The sequence below is a fragment of the Ctenocephalides felis genome, unplaced genomic scaffold (assembly GCF_003426905.1).
Source record: "Ctenocephalides felis isolate EL2017-DRISC unplaced genomic scaffold, ASM342690v1 CF-g0.4_SCAFFOLD_01452, whole genome shotgun sequence".
Taxonomy (NCBI): Eukaryota; Metazoa; Arthropoda; class Insecta; order Siphonaptera; family Pulicidae; genus Ctenocephalides; species Ctenocephalides felis.
Window position 1 is genome coordinate 489 of NW_020537606.1, and position 14849 is coordinate 15337.

A 14849-nucleotide genomic window follows, 5' to 3' on the forward strand; every position below is an offset into this window, starting at 1 on the left:
TATATAAGCTCTATAAAAGCTTAAAAAGAACCAATTGAACTTTTACCCTGGCAAAGGTGTAAAAAATAAAAAATAGCAAATAACAAAGTAAGTTAAGTTAAAATTCGCTGTATATTTAAGTTTTATATTTCTATTCCACTGAATGAACGCTAGAAATTCAGCCGAAACGTGTAGGTTTTTAAATAAATTTCAAGTTATTTAAGGAAGTTCCTCCTGATTGTTAGACTCTATTAATACATATGTCAACATCAAATTCATATTTATACAAATATGAAATGTAATATGCACATATAATTAAATAAAACCATTGCTAACTATTTGATTTCATTTTAAATATACTAATATTATAAACTTGTGCAAAAATATTTTAAATTTGAATCAGAATTAGTTTTTTCTTCTTATGTTGGTATCCTGTCATTTACGAGCTGTCAAGTGTCACCACAAAGACGCTGTAATTTAAGATCAGTGTTTGTTTGTAAAAATAAAATATTTTTGCAAATATAAAATTTTATTTACTTTCTTATGTATCAATTATTATGTGCACCTGATATATTTATATTCTGAAAGTTTTTAATTGTTTAAAATCATGTCGGACCAGTACGCTTTGTGTTGGAACAATTACAAAAAGAATTTATCGAGTGGTTTTTATTCTCTATATTCCAAAGGAGATTTTACAGATGTAACATTATCGGCTGATGGACAATTAATTCAGGCACATCGAATTGTTTTAGCTGTTTGTTCGCCGTATTTTAAGAACTTGTTTGAAAAAACTCCGGCTACTAATCATCCTATAGGTAGACACATAACCTAAATAAAGGACAAAGGAAAATACTGATCAGTAAACTTTTCTAACAATCTTGTATCTTTTCCAGTTTTCTTAAAGACATATCCTACAAAAACCTCACAGATTTAATACAATTCATGTACAGCGGTGAGGTCCATGTTAAACAAGATGACCTCCCAAGTTTTATTGCAATTGCAGAAAGTTTGCAAATCAAAGGACTTACAGAATTCGGTGTAAATGATGTAAGCATCTAAAAGTACTTCTTGTACTTATTCAACAAGTACTAATATTTATTATTATTTAGAACGAAACCAGTAGTACTACAAAGAATGGTGAAAACACATCCATGAGTAGATCAGCCAGGGCGAATAAGAGGGCTTTAAGGAAAGAACTTCCAGAGGATGATATTCCTCTCAAGTATAGAAAGAGAACTAGTCATACGAGAAGTAAATATTCACAAAACATGTATACATTATCCAATCGATTATTAATCAATTATATTTTAGGTACAAGAAATTCATCAAAAAATGATGAAGACCCATTAGAAGATGGTGCTTCAACAAGTCAGATGAATTATGTAGCAGGTATTAATCATTATAAATAATTAGTTTTGATATTATTTGAGCAATAATTTTATTTCATTATGTTTTATTAGCAAAGTGTGAGCCCGTTTTGGAAGACAGCAACATGGATGATGATCACTTCGATACCGGTTTTGATAAAGATGATGATGACAATGAAATCTTTGAAAATTCAAATTATCTGAACACTTCTAACAATACAAGTCAGTATTTTTATATATTATTTATTTTACCATAGATGTTGTGTTATTTTAGTTTATAATAATTTATTTTTAATAAAAATCATGGTAATCATAATAAAAAAATATGATTATTAATCCTTATTGTGTGAGTGAGATATTTTTTTAATTGTGCAAAGAATCAGTGAGTTAAATCAGTGTTTCGTTCAGTTATTATTGGAATAGCATAAGTTAAGTAATTTTTTATACATTACACATAATTTACATTTACAAATCATTTTAATAACTTCAATTTTTAGGCAACCAACAAGACAAAGCATCAACGGCACCTCAAACAGTCCCTATAACACCACAAGACGACCAAGAATTTCAAAATCCAGACAGTGAAGCACCCGTCCCTGTAGAATTCTTTCCCACAAAAATGGGAGGCTATGTTATGGTACACGACTCACAAATTTATTCCCTAGAAAGGCGAGGTGGAGACCACTGGTACTGGTGTTGTAATTTAAAAGGTAAAAAGAACTAAAATCCTCTTAATGTTATAATCACTATTAATTGTATCTATTTTTTAGGACCAAGAAGATGTCCGGCTCGATGTCAAACCACTTCTCAATTCGATAGTGTTGTTATAAGGAATTCAGATCACAATCATCCAGATAGAACTGCAGAAATTGAAAGAAGACGGTTGAGAGTGACAGCAACAGCAGGGCCTGATGATTGTGCAGAATGGATGAGACGTTTAGAGGCACAACAGAATTTGAAAGAGGAACGCAAACAAGAGAATAATAAAGATGAAAAATGTGGAAGACATTTGTACGGTTTTGATTTTATTATAAGACTGCTTGATATTGTTTGGAATTTGCAACTTAGTTTGCAGCAGAAATTTAATTTCAGTCACCAGAATTGTATATACAGATATTATTCATCAACTTAGTTTAGAAAGCTTTATTAGATTATAATTAAGTTATGAGAAATATGTAAGAAAAATATTTTGCATGCATTTTAAAAACATGCATTTATTTGAATGATGTAAAATGTGCTGAGGTGATTCAATTATCTATTATAAAGCCCTTGATTCAAAACTTCATTATTTAAGTAATATTTATGAAACATAATTTTTAAGTCATAGTAATAAGATATGTTGCTAAAATATGAGATGTTTTAAAATATCTTAAAATAAATTAAGTTTGTCAATAATTTAAAATTTAATTTAAAAGTGTAGAAGACTAGTTTATAAGTTTGCCAAACTAGTATAAGAGTCAAATATGACATGTACAAAATTTTAACAATATTTTAATAAAACACGCTTTAATAAATATAAAAATGTATATATTTCTAACTTTCCGAAGTCAAAAATTGGTCAAACCTGTGATATATATATATGTATATAAAGTATTCATTATTTATTTTTATTTCAGGTACCAAAGAAAAACAATCAGACACCCCAAACACCGATTCTGTTACACCAAAGAACATAACTGGAATTAACCAAACCGAATTTTTAAATCAATTTATCATATTGAAAACCCCATTGCAATTATTAATTAATCCAGTACAAATCCCAGAAATAGAAACTATAGCCAAAAATCAAGCAGCAATAAATTCTGAGAAAGAAAATGAAGCTTCAAATAATTCAAAAGACAAACCAAAGTCAGATAAAGAAACAGAAGAAGAAATGATCATTTCTAATGAAGAAATTGAAGATGTTTTAGTCTATACTTTGAGCACCCATGGGTACCCTCAATTGATTCATCAGGGACATTGTTTCCAAAGGTACAAAAATGCAAACGGCAGAGCTTATTGGAAATGCAAGCAATCGAGACAACTGGGCTGTAAGGCTAGACTGGTAAGATAAAAGATAGTATAGTATTTTTTATATTTAACTTATCAATCTATATTTCTAGATTACAGAACCTTTGGCTCAAACTTCTGGCAGTAAACCATCCACAAAAATTACTGTAACATCGAAGTATCACAATCATGGAAAGATAAAAGATTTTTGGGGCTCAAGGTAATATAATACACAAAATATATTGTATCATTATTACATTTTTCATCTATCTATTTTTTCATTGCAGATCAAAACCGAGATCCAAGTTTAGCAAAGAGATGGAGAGAGAAATAAGAGAAGAGCAAGAATTACAAGACGAGTTATCAGAAAAGCAAAACAAATCTGAAACAAATACTAATAGTAAAGAAAACACAACAGCTCCAACTAATAAGTCTGTTGAAACTCCAAACCCAAATGATATTTCCAAAAATAATGATGACAGTGTAAATAAAGAAGCAACAAATCCCAATTTAAGTGATTCAGGATTAAATAATTTGCAAAACCAATTCGAAGAGGTTTCCCAAAGAAGTAATGATTATGAAGATATCGATATGTCTATAGTAGATTTAGAATACTATGATTAATAAAAAATCAATTATTATAAGTAAACTATTGTATATAATATAATATTTATGATATTCATGATAACGGTTTGCCTTTAATGCTCGAAAGAGAAGATTTAGATCGCTAGGAATAATAAAAATTGAGTATTATGTATTGATAAGATATTTATGATGATGGTTTTTGATCATAATTATTTTAATGTTATTGTCGGGTAATATATTTTATTACATATTAATTTTATTGTAAATAATCTTTTATTGTAATAAAAGATCATGTAGATGAATAAATTCATGTGTTTCTATTTGTGAAAAATCTTATCTGTAATGATATTTAAAATATAATTTTAAATAATGGAAAAATTTAAAGAAACTAGGTGAAGTGGCATTCTGCCTTTTTAATTTAAATAAAGAATAAAATTAAAATTAGGCATAGCAGTTTACAAATAATATCTGCAATTCAATTATTAAAAATATACATGATTTATTTGAGATTCAGATAGATTTAGAATAACTAGAAAGAAAACAAAGTTAGCAACTATAACTTCTATTTTATGTGTTACTTTAAAATAAGTTTTAAATTTACGAGAATTTAAATAAGTTGACTGTTGTGGCTCCATGAGTTTAAAAAATCATAAAGTAACCAAAATTATGTCAGATACAGTATATATAAAATACAGACAATTATTTTACAACTATTTTATTGCTGTGTTATTAAATATTCTATTTTTCCCATTTTATTTATTTTTTAACTTAAACGATTAATTTAAAATGGCTGCCATAGATACTGTCATAAATAAGAAATTTGTTCTCACGAAACGCTTAATAAAATTAAAATAAAGCTATATTTGTAATTACCAAATACCTTAAAAAGCACTGTTAATTATATTAATATTGTTACAACAACAATAACCATTATTAATTATATCATTATTATTTTTTTTCGTTAAACCATCCCGCCTATATTTTCGGTGGCTCTGACATCGGAAACAAAACTGTCAAAACTGTCAAAACTGACACATCAGTTACTAGCGAAGTATTTTGCTAAATAACTAAATTAAATTATAAGTATTTTGTGAAAAACTCGAACCAGTGAATAAAAAAGATGCATTCTAACACACAAATAACATTTTCTAAAGAGTAAGTACTTACAAACGATATATATTTGTGAAAATAATAAGTTTGCACACATTTTTGACATTCCGCCATTTTTTCACGAACCAGGATTACCGTTGATATCCACAAATGCAGGATCGTAGTAATAGAATTAATAAAATACAAGTAGTGTTAAAGTGAAATTGTAGCTGGTTAAAGTGATTTATAATTTGTGAAAATGTATAGATATCGATTTAGGAAGATGGACAGGTAGTTTTATAATACAACAAATAAAGTAACATTTTATGGACAAACTGAGGGCCGCCATATTTCTGTTAACTTCACGTTCAAAACATACAAATGTCATTTGGACGTTTTTAAAATACAAATGTAATATTAGTGTTGTTTATTTATAAAAAAAATTAGTTGTAAGTAGCATTTTGACTTAAGGTAAGTTGCACAAATTTTCAGATTTGTATAAATAATCGACTTAATCGATAAGAATTTAGATAAAAATGTTCTGTTAAATTTGAGGTTAGTTTCTAAATTAAATTTCGCTAAAAACTGATCAATTCGATTTCCAGTTAATATCTCTCAAACAAACTTATAATATTTGTACTAGCATTAATTAAATTTATTTAACACATTTCGTTCTACTTCTTGTTCAAAAAATTATTTTATTTAAGTGTGCAAGTCAACGGTAATCAGTACGAAACAATGCTCAGAATATGAGAGGTCTTGAATGAATATTTGTAATTAAATCACATTGCGTAAAGCCTCAATATTTTTATGAGAAGACATCAAGTTCCTAAACTATTTTATTTTTTGTGATTTTTTTTAGCTGAACCAGGTCCATATTAATCATTTTGGGAAATGATGATTTAAACCATAAATTTTACTACTATGCAAAGTTGCATTAAAATCGTTGCAAAAAAATTTAAGCAACAGCTAATTATAAAAAAACAACTTGACCGATTGTCATGAAAAACAAATCAACGTCAGTCTTTATCAAAAATGGCTTTAAAAATTTTAAAATCGGTACAGCCGTTTTTGAAGAATCAAATTTAGAAATAGATACAAATTTCTACTTCCAGTTTTCACTACTAAAAAAATTCTTTCTCCTAGGGACTTGGGCGAAGGACTACCAGAAGTCGAAAAGGTCCGCTTCAAAAATAGGTTCTCAATATCAGATGACGAAAGTAGTGAAGAGAGCACCTCAGACGACTCAGGAAGCGATTCATCTTCATCAGATTCTTCAACCGAAGACGAGAGACAATCAAGAGAAGGTCGCAAAGTCCTCGTCATGCCCGAACCAGTTAACGACAAGTAATAAATAATACAAATTATTTCAATAAACTTGTTTCATTATTTGCGATTATTTGCACTACAATTATTTATGAGGAACGGGATGATATATTCTTCCGATCCTGACATTTTTATTAACTCACGATTTATACCACTATTTAACCTTAAAATGTTTTGACATGACACCGGAAATTTTAACGAAATGCTTCACGCTTTCGGTGACGTACGCACGTATAAAGTCACGCATCAGAATCGACCCGTATAGAAATCATATCATCGAGAGCGAATGACTCTCACTTGACCTTGCCGTAATTTCCGTTGCATTTGAACGGATTTACACCCATGTCGCGCCTAAAGAAGTTTTACTTCAATAAATACTTCTAAATAATTGCCTTCAATTTTAAATTGTCCATTTATATTTTCAGGGCTTATAGAGATACCAGGGAATGGGTGGAAAAGGCCACAAGACACAGTCAAAAATTTGTAACGGATCTTCGAAAACATGAAGCAGGTAATGAGTTAGATTCGTGGTCTGCTTCGAGTAGCAGAAGGTCGATAGATGATCCTGGACGAGTACCAGAGATTTGCGAAATGCCATTGACTGACGATGGCAGTGAGTAGTTATTGCGAAAAGAATCATTATTGCAGGGCAAAAAATAAAAAAAAAACTATTTTTAATCCAGTTTTATATTCAAAATCTTCTGGTTTTCCTTATCATATTTATTAACATTGCTTGTTTATTTTTAAAGAAGTGAAACACACCGACCAGGTTTGGGACAGGGCTGTGATCCATTATATGGCAAAAGAAGTTGGACTTCGAAATGGACACATGAAAGTTCCAAATCTTGATTTTCCTGATACAGAACATGGACGAGAACTCAAAAAATTGCACAGGTAAATAAAGAACACAGGTCTAAGAATTGCATCTACCCCGAAAAGATCATGTGTTTATAATACAGTAGAACTCCAATTATCCGAATTAATGGGGACCGGGACCCATTCGGATAATCAAATATTCGGATAATCGGAGTTTTATTTGAAATTGCCATTGGAGAGAAAAAAAGTTACGTTTTGATATTGCATTATTTTTTTTATTGAATTAAATGAAAGAAACATGACATTTTCACATGTTTTAAATATAAATAAAATGTACTTATGTACAAGTTTAGAAATAAAAATCATTGTTTTGTAAACATCTCCGTCAAATCAAAACAAACAATGTGCCTACACTGGCTTTGCTGGTGGAAGAATAATAGCGCACTTAGACTTTTTTTGGACATTTTTTTCTGAAAGTGATTCGGATAATCGGCGATTCGGATAGTCGGAGTTCGGATAATTGGAGTTCTACTATAATTGGATAAAATATAATTAATTATGTCGCCATCTAACGGTGTGCTTTTACAAAAAACCAAAACCTGGTAGGGGGGCTTTTGACTCGCCATTTTGAGCTTTTAATTTTATTCTTTTTTTATTATTATGTAAAATATAGTTGTTAATAATACATGGCTAAGACAACATCTACGTTTCATTTGAGTTTATTATTCAATAAGAGACAACTATATCAAAATATTACTATTATAGCTCTATGTAATTGTTGACTCTGAAAATGGATATAGACTTCCTTTTGATCTATGTGGGTGAAAAGAACTTTCGTACCAAAGGTGCACTTTTAAGTCTTATCAGAAAACCGATAGCAACAACTTGGTTGTATCAGCAATTTACCAATTTTTTCCCGATTTTAGTTACATGGTGAAAGGTTTCGACGCAGGCAGAGCTGAAGGACTAAAATTAGTACAGAAGTCTTTGCAAGTTGCAGCAGGCAATTTTTTTGCACATTTAATTGCCCACATATTATAATTGTAGATTTACAATAATATAATAATATTATATTCAGATATGGGCGTTTTGTCTAAAGAAAATGGAATTTTCCAAATCAAGACACTCCCCGGTAAGTTAATAGAATTAACAAATATAATATAAATTTAGGGGCCAATTCTGCGGTAAAAATATGCTATCTTATACTCCTTTCTTGGTAATAAAAATTGTAAAATTGCTATCAGGCGTATTTAAATATAAACAAATCTAGAAAAATGTTATCATAACTGCATCATTATGATGCGCGATTATAATATATGGCTTTATATGTAAAACGCCTGCTCGTACAGCAAATATAGCATTTCACAGTTTATAGTACCAAGAAAGAAGGATAAGATAGCGTTGTCATGTTACCGCATAATTAGCCCCTTAGTAAATAATAATTTAGATTGTAATTTCCCAAAGTGTCTACCATAAGACCAAATGCTAAACTTTGCAAGTTTTCTAATAAAATTTTGAGTTACAAGAGACTTGGTTAGAATTTGGTCCAAAGACATCAATTGACACTTTCCATGAGCTCTGCAGAATTCATTTCTATAATTTGCATTCCTTTACTCCCCTTCTTGGGGTCCTTTCCCCAAAATTGCATTTATATCTTCTGACCCAGGAAAATCAGCGATCGAGACCATAGACTATATCATTCGCTACTGTGTTGTAGCGATGTACATCGACGACCTCAGGACGAATGGAAGGACCAACCAACCAGCCGCCAACCAGCAGCAGCAGCAGAGGGCAAAAAATGGTAACGACGCCGCCTGCATCGACCTGGACCAGCTGGTCACCAGGCTGAACCAGAAGAAGAGGAAGAGAGTGGCCGAATCGGAGTCTAGCGAATCCAGTCGGAGTCGGAGGCGCTATAGAAAGAAGAGGCGCAAATCCAAGAAACGATCCAGCAAACGTAAGATGAAAGGATGGTAGATGGAAGTAGTAGTTTTGTAATAGATTTAAAGGGTATTCTAGTGTAGAGCCTTGAATTTTAGGTCATTTCTAAATTGTCGCAAAAGAAAGCAATTAATGTTTTTACTATCCATTTTTACCACTTGTTTATTAATATTATTAAAATACAAAACAAAAATAAAAAAATAAAAAAGTTGAAAATTGTAAAAACTGGCAACTGATGAAATGGGTGGTTTCGAAAAATTGGCGCCTCAGTCTTGACATGATTTCAGCCCTCCTAGCCATCGGAAATGCAAAAAATAAAAAGATTATTAATCTACAATGATGTCGCAATCGCCCGAACTAGCGATGAGTAAAAAAAAAATTTTTTTACAAATTGGCGACTGTTTGAAAAAAAGTGTTTTTTTACTGTTTTTTGAGTTTCTCGAATTTTTTAAAAATAGTAAAAATTGGAATTTGGGGATAATCCTAGTTCGGGCTATAGATAGGTCTATAAACAAGACTCTCTGAATATTTCAAGTAAATCGGTCGATTAAAACTCGAGAAATCGTGTCAACAGTACTGAAAAAGTCTGTTCTGAGAAAAACGCATTTAAAGTTTTGCGTGAAGCCAAACCAGTATGGAGACCGAGTCAATAAAATGCCTATATCTCTGTAAATAATTCAAATTTTCAAAAACTTTTTCGTACCCATATTCTTAGATAGTTAAACTTTGAAAATATGAAATAAAAAAAATCGATTTTTTTTAATTTCTACACTAGAATACCCTCTTAAGAAACCAATTCTTTGATGATATAGGATATGTAAGAGTAATGCTATGTTTCCATTTTATCTGAGATTTGGCCCCTTATTTAATTATAGAATACTATAGAGGCAGGTCCAGCCGTTAAGGAGATACAGAGCTAAATGTGCAAAAAATGGCAGTGAACTAAGCGTCCGATTTGAATGATCTAAAAAACTTCTTGTATTGAAGAAAACAATTGCTTTTGAGGATAAAAAATTATTACATCTTTTTTTATTTTCCATAAAATATTTTTGTAATTTTTTTGGATTAAAAATTCAAAAAATTACCCAGGCTAAGCACAGTCTAAGCGCCACTCTGGTACAAATGTTTACCCAAGTGCTTTTAGACTGTTTATGTACTGTCGCGAGACTATACGGGAGCACTTTTTCAATTTTGTGTAAATTAGACAACTATTTTTTTTTTCAAATTGAATTCGAAATGAAATGACGATTATTAATGTTCTGGAGATAAATTGATTGATTTATGATTATGATTTGATTTGCTCAGATATAACAAGTTAGCAAAAATAATGAAGGTTACACTATTTGTGATAATATATTTGAAGACGTTTAAAACTCGAATTAATTACGGTACGGAAAGTTCCAGCAATTTGCCTTAAGGCACGATGCCATGCGCCCCTCTAGATAATTCTAAATTTATATTCTATTTATTTATTATTTTTCTCTTTTAGGTTCAAAACGAAGGAATCACAAAAAATACAAGAAGTCGAAAGAAGGAGAAACGTCCACGAAAAAAATACCATCGTTTTGTCCAGCGACTCGGATTGAACAAATTTATGATACACCACTGTTTTATTTAAGATTTATTACTTTTTTAAATAAATAGATAAATAAAAATTAATTATTAAATTAATTATTAGTTAAAATAATTAATAGTTGTTTTGGATATTAGATTAATCAGAGCAAGCATCGAGAACGTTCCTAATGCCCTTTTATAATGAATTATTATAAAAATCAAATAATAAATTCATTCTTATAATAATATATTAAAAATTTGATTTTGATATGATATTTTACAGATATTATTTGCAAAATTCTATATTTATAAAATTGTACTTAAATGCATTCGATAGCAATTTATCAGTGTATTAAAATGAAGATATAAAATAAAATATATAACGATGCTTGGAATTAAACATAAATTAGAAGGAAAAATTGTTGGAATTGATACATTTTTAAATGCATATAAATTATTTTATTTCATTTATTTATGTAAAGAAACTTAATTATTAATTATTATTTTTGTAACTAAGCTCTACATATATTTTACCCGATAAAGATTATTTATTTTATTTATTAAGTAGATATTATAATAGACAAGTGTTTGTTCACAATACTCTGTGGTCCTTCACCCATTTTTATTATTTTGTGTCTATTATTTAAATAAACATTGATTTAAATTTAAATGTATTATGAATGTTTCTTAGGCTCCTTTCTGATTGTTGTATTGAAATTAAGTTCATAAATAAAGAAATAAATTCCTTGTGCCCCTCTAATGCAGAGTCAATTTTGAATTATCGTGTCTTTATGGGGGCACAACACGAAAAGTGTTAAATCGAACCTTTAGATAGAAATATTTGGTATTTGTGTGGTCTTTTGTGTTATTTGTAGTTTTCATTCTTTTCGGAGAATGTACGATGCGGGTGGAACTAAATAATATATATATATATATATATATATATATATATATATATATTACATATATGGATTAATAGCATTATAGGTTCAAAGGGTCAGAATCGTGTGGTCACGACGAAAAACGTTTTTTGTTCATTTCAAGTCGAAGATGACATAAGTCTGTATGTCGAAACGTTTGAGAAAAGTGCAGAATCTATAAAATATTTTCTCTTTTTATTTAATGTACTGCACTGAAGAATTTGGCACATATATATCACAAGCACTAAAAGCCTGTTATTTGTGTCGGCATTTGTATATGAATAAACTGCCAATTTGTTACCATTTTAATGATAAGGTGTCAAAAGTAGGATTTACAGGTGAAATTCACTTTAGCACTGCTATTATGTATTTAACAGGAATTTTTAAAGATTTATCTGATAATTGCATCTTAAGAGCCGCCGTATCATATGAACAAAAATATATGATATAATAATCAGTTATGACTTCTATAAACATTCAATTGAAATTTTTAACATCCCGTAGGGTAGTTATAGTAATGGGCCGAAAATCGAAAATGAAAGTTTGTGCATTTCTCGACGTTTTGAAGGTTTCTGAACATTTTCCTGGTATACCTCAGAAAAAATGGATGTGTGTGTGTGTGTTATGTCCGCATTTTTTCGTCCACGTTTTCGGGCGCACGGATCAACCGATTTGAATGGTTTAAAAAGCATTCGATCCCTATTGATAGGGAGATGTGCTGATTAGTTTTTGGTAAAGGCAGGTCCCGCCATTTCGAAGATACAGAGCTAAATGTGCAAAAAATGGCAGTTTTTGAGTGAACTATGCGTCCTATTTGAATGATCTAAAAAACTTTTTGCGTGTATAGACAAAACAATTGCTTTTGAGGATAAAAAATTATTATATCTTTTTTTATTTTCCATAAAATATTTTTGCAATATTAGATTAAAAAAAATTCAAAAAAAATACCCAGGTTAAGCACAGTCTAAGCGCCACTCTGGTACAAATGTTTCCGCAAGTGCGTTTAGACTGTTTATGTGAAATTTGGTGAAAACTATTGAAAAATGTGAAAATGCCGCTAAAGCTAAGCACAGTATAAGTCAAATAAGTCGCACAGAATTATTTGCAAATGCGTTTAAACTGTGACTATGCGGGAGCACTTTTTCGATTTTGTGCAAATTAGACAACTAAACTATTTTTTTGAATTGAATTCGAAATGAAATGACGATTGTTAATGTTCTGGAGATAAATTGATTTATGATTTACTCAGATATAACGAGATAGCAAAAATAATGAAAGTTACAGTATTTGTAATAATATATTTGAAAACGTTTAAAATTTCTCGAATATTTCATTACGGTACGGGAAGTTCCTGCAATAATCCTTAAGGCACGATACCATACATCACTAGTTTCATTTTTAATATCAGTTCGGAACTTTTGGCACACACACACACACATGCAGTTTCCAATTTTAGTGTCAAACTATTCGGAATAACTTGTAACGTAGAGACAACGCAAAGTTAAAAAACCGGGAAGTCATAACATTTTATTCTAATTGATAATTGACAATTATAAAATTTATTTTTTGCTTAAATTCATATTTATTTATAGGAACTGATCGTTATAACGTCTATAATCGTCTGTAGATATATGTCTCTACATACTTTGCCAGAAATGTGTTTTAAGTGAAAACTGTTAAATGTTATAAATGAGATATATTCGATTCCATATATAGACATACATATATATGTATAAAATTCTGCTCTGAATTCTTATAAGTTACCTACGATTATCTACAAGACATGATTGATGCTCTTGTCATTCTCAAAGCACCAGTTCGTTAGAGCCAACTGATATTTTTTTAATTCTACAATATATATATATATATATATATATATATATATACTATTAGTTATAAATATTTGTAGTAAATATTCATTGTGTGTGGTATTGATTGATTTGTTACCCATCAGCAAATTAGCAAACGTGAAATAAAACCAATGGTGTCCGCACGCGAACCCAAAAGGGCTACTATTGATTACTATCGATTTATAAAATGCAATGATTGTAATTGCTGTTATATTGGAGAAAATTCTCTGTATATTTAAAAAAAAATGAACCATCGAATTCACTATGGTCTATAAACGTAATATTAATTTTAAAAACAATTTTAGTACAAAAACGATCAATTTGAAATTCAAAATAAAACGAAAATGACTTTCCTGATAAGCGAACTGAAATTCAAAAAAAATCTGTTATAACATTTGATGACACACATCACGAAACGTTTAAATAAAGAGGTAACTAGTTGGTTTGGTATTTAGCCTTGAGGCAAGTTACATGAACTTCCCGATATGTGTAAATAATCGACTTAATAAAAAAAATGTGTAAATAATATACTTCATCAATCCTTCTTTAAAAAAACGATAATAATTTTAGCAAACTTTGACGAATTTTTAAAATTAAACTACTTGTCGTAAGGCCGTAATATTACAGTAAGTTCTATAAGACCATGATGTATATCGCCAAAAAAAGTTCCATGAAAATTGGCTTAAATTTTTTTTTCAACAGTTAATTACAAGAAAACGGTTTGGTAGATTTTCACCTAAAATTAATCAGTACCATTCCCAACTAATATCTTTCGAACAGTTTTTGATTTTTTAAAATCGGTTCGGTAGGATGAGCTTAAATGTGGACGAAAATTTAACAACTTTTTTCAACAGTTAATTACAAGAAAACGGCTCGGTAGATTTTCACCTAAAATTAATCAGTATCATTCCCAACTAATATCTTTCGACAGTTTTTGATTTTTTAAAATAGGTTCGGTAGGATGAGCTTAAATGTGGACAAACACTTTTTTTCAAATTACAAAGAAACGGCTTGGCAGATCGTTGCACAAAACTGACAAACGATATTCCTCACCGAAATACATCAAATGGCTTTTAAATTTCTAAAATCGGTTCAGGCATTTTTGAGAAAACGTCGATCAAAAATCTAATTTTGACAAATGCCAAAAAGACCATACTGATTTTTGCAAACTTTGACGAATTTTTAAAGCTGAACCAGTTGTCGTAGGGCCATAATATTTTAGTATGATCTAGAAGACTATGGTATCTATCGTCAAAAAAATAATCATAAAAATCGTCGAAATTTTTTTTTTAAAAACTTTATTACAAGAAAACGGCTCGGCCGATCTCTACCAAAAACTAATCAGCACGATTCCCAACCAATATCTTTCGAACGGTTTTTGAATTTTCAAAATCGATTCAGAATTGCGGGCTAAAACGTAGACGAAAATTTTT

The 14849-nt window shown here is 29.9% G+C and overlaps 1 protein-coding gene across 1 annotated transcript; it reads left to right on the forward strand.

The window, feature by feature from the left end:
* Nucleotides 1-586: 586 nt before the first annotated feature.
* Nucleotides 587-3959, forward strand: LOC113369718. The gene is made up of 8 exons (XM_026610287.1): nucleotides 587-759; nucleotides 873-1026; nucleotides 1089-1230; nucleotides 1291-1368; nucleotides 1440-1568; nucleotides 2963-3390; nucleotides 3449-3555; nucleotides 3623-3959. Exons 1-8 carry the CDS (start codon nucleotides 587-589, stop codon nucleotides 3957-3959), a joined length of 1548 nt encoding a protein of 515 aa, XP_026466072.1.
* The last annotated feature ends 10890 nt before the right edge of the window (nucleotides 3960-14849 follow it).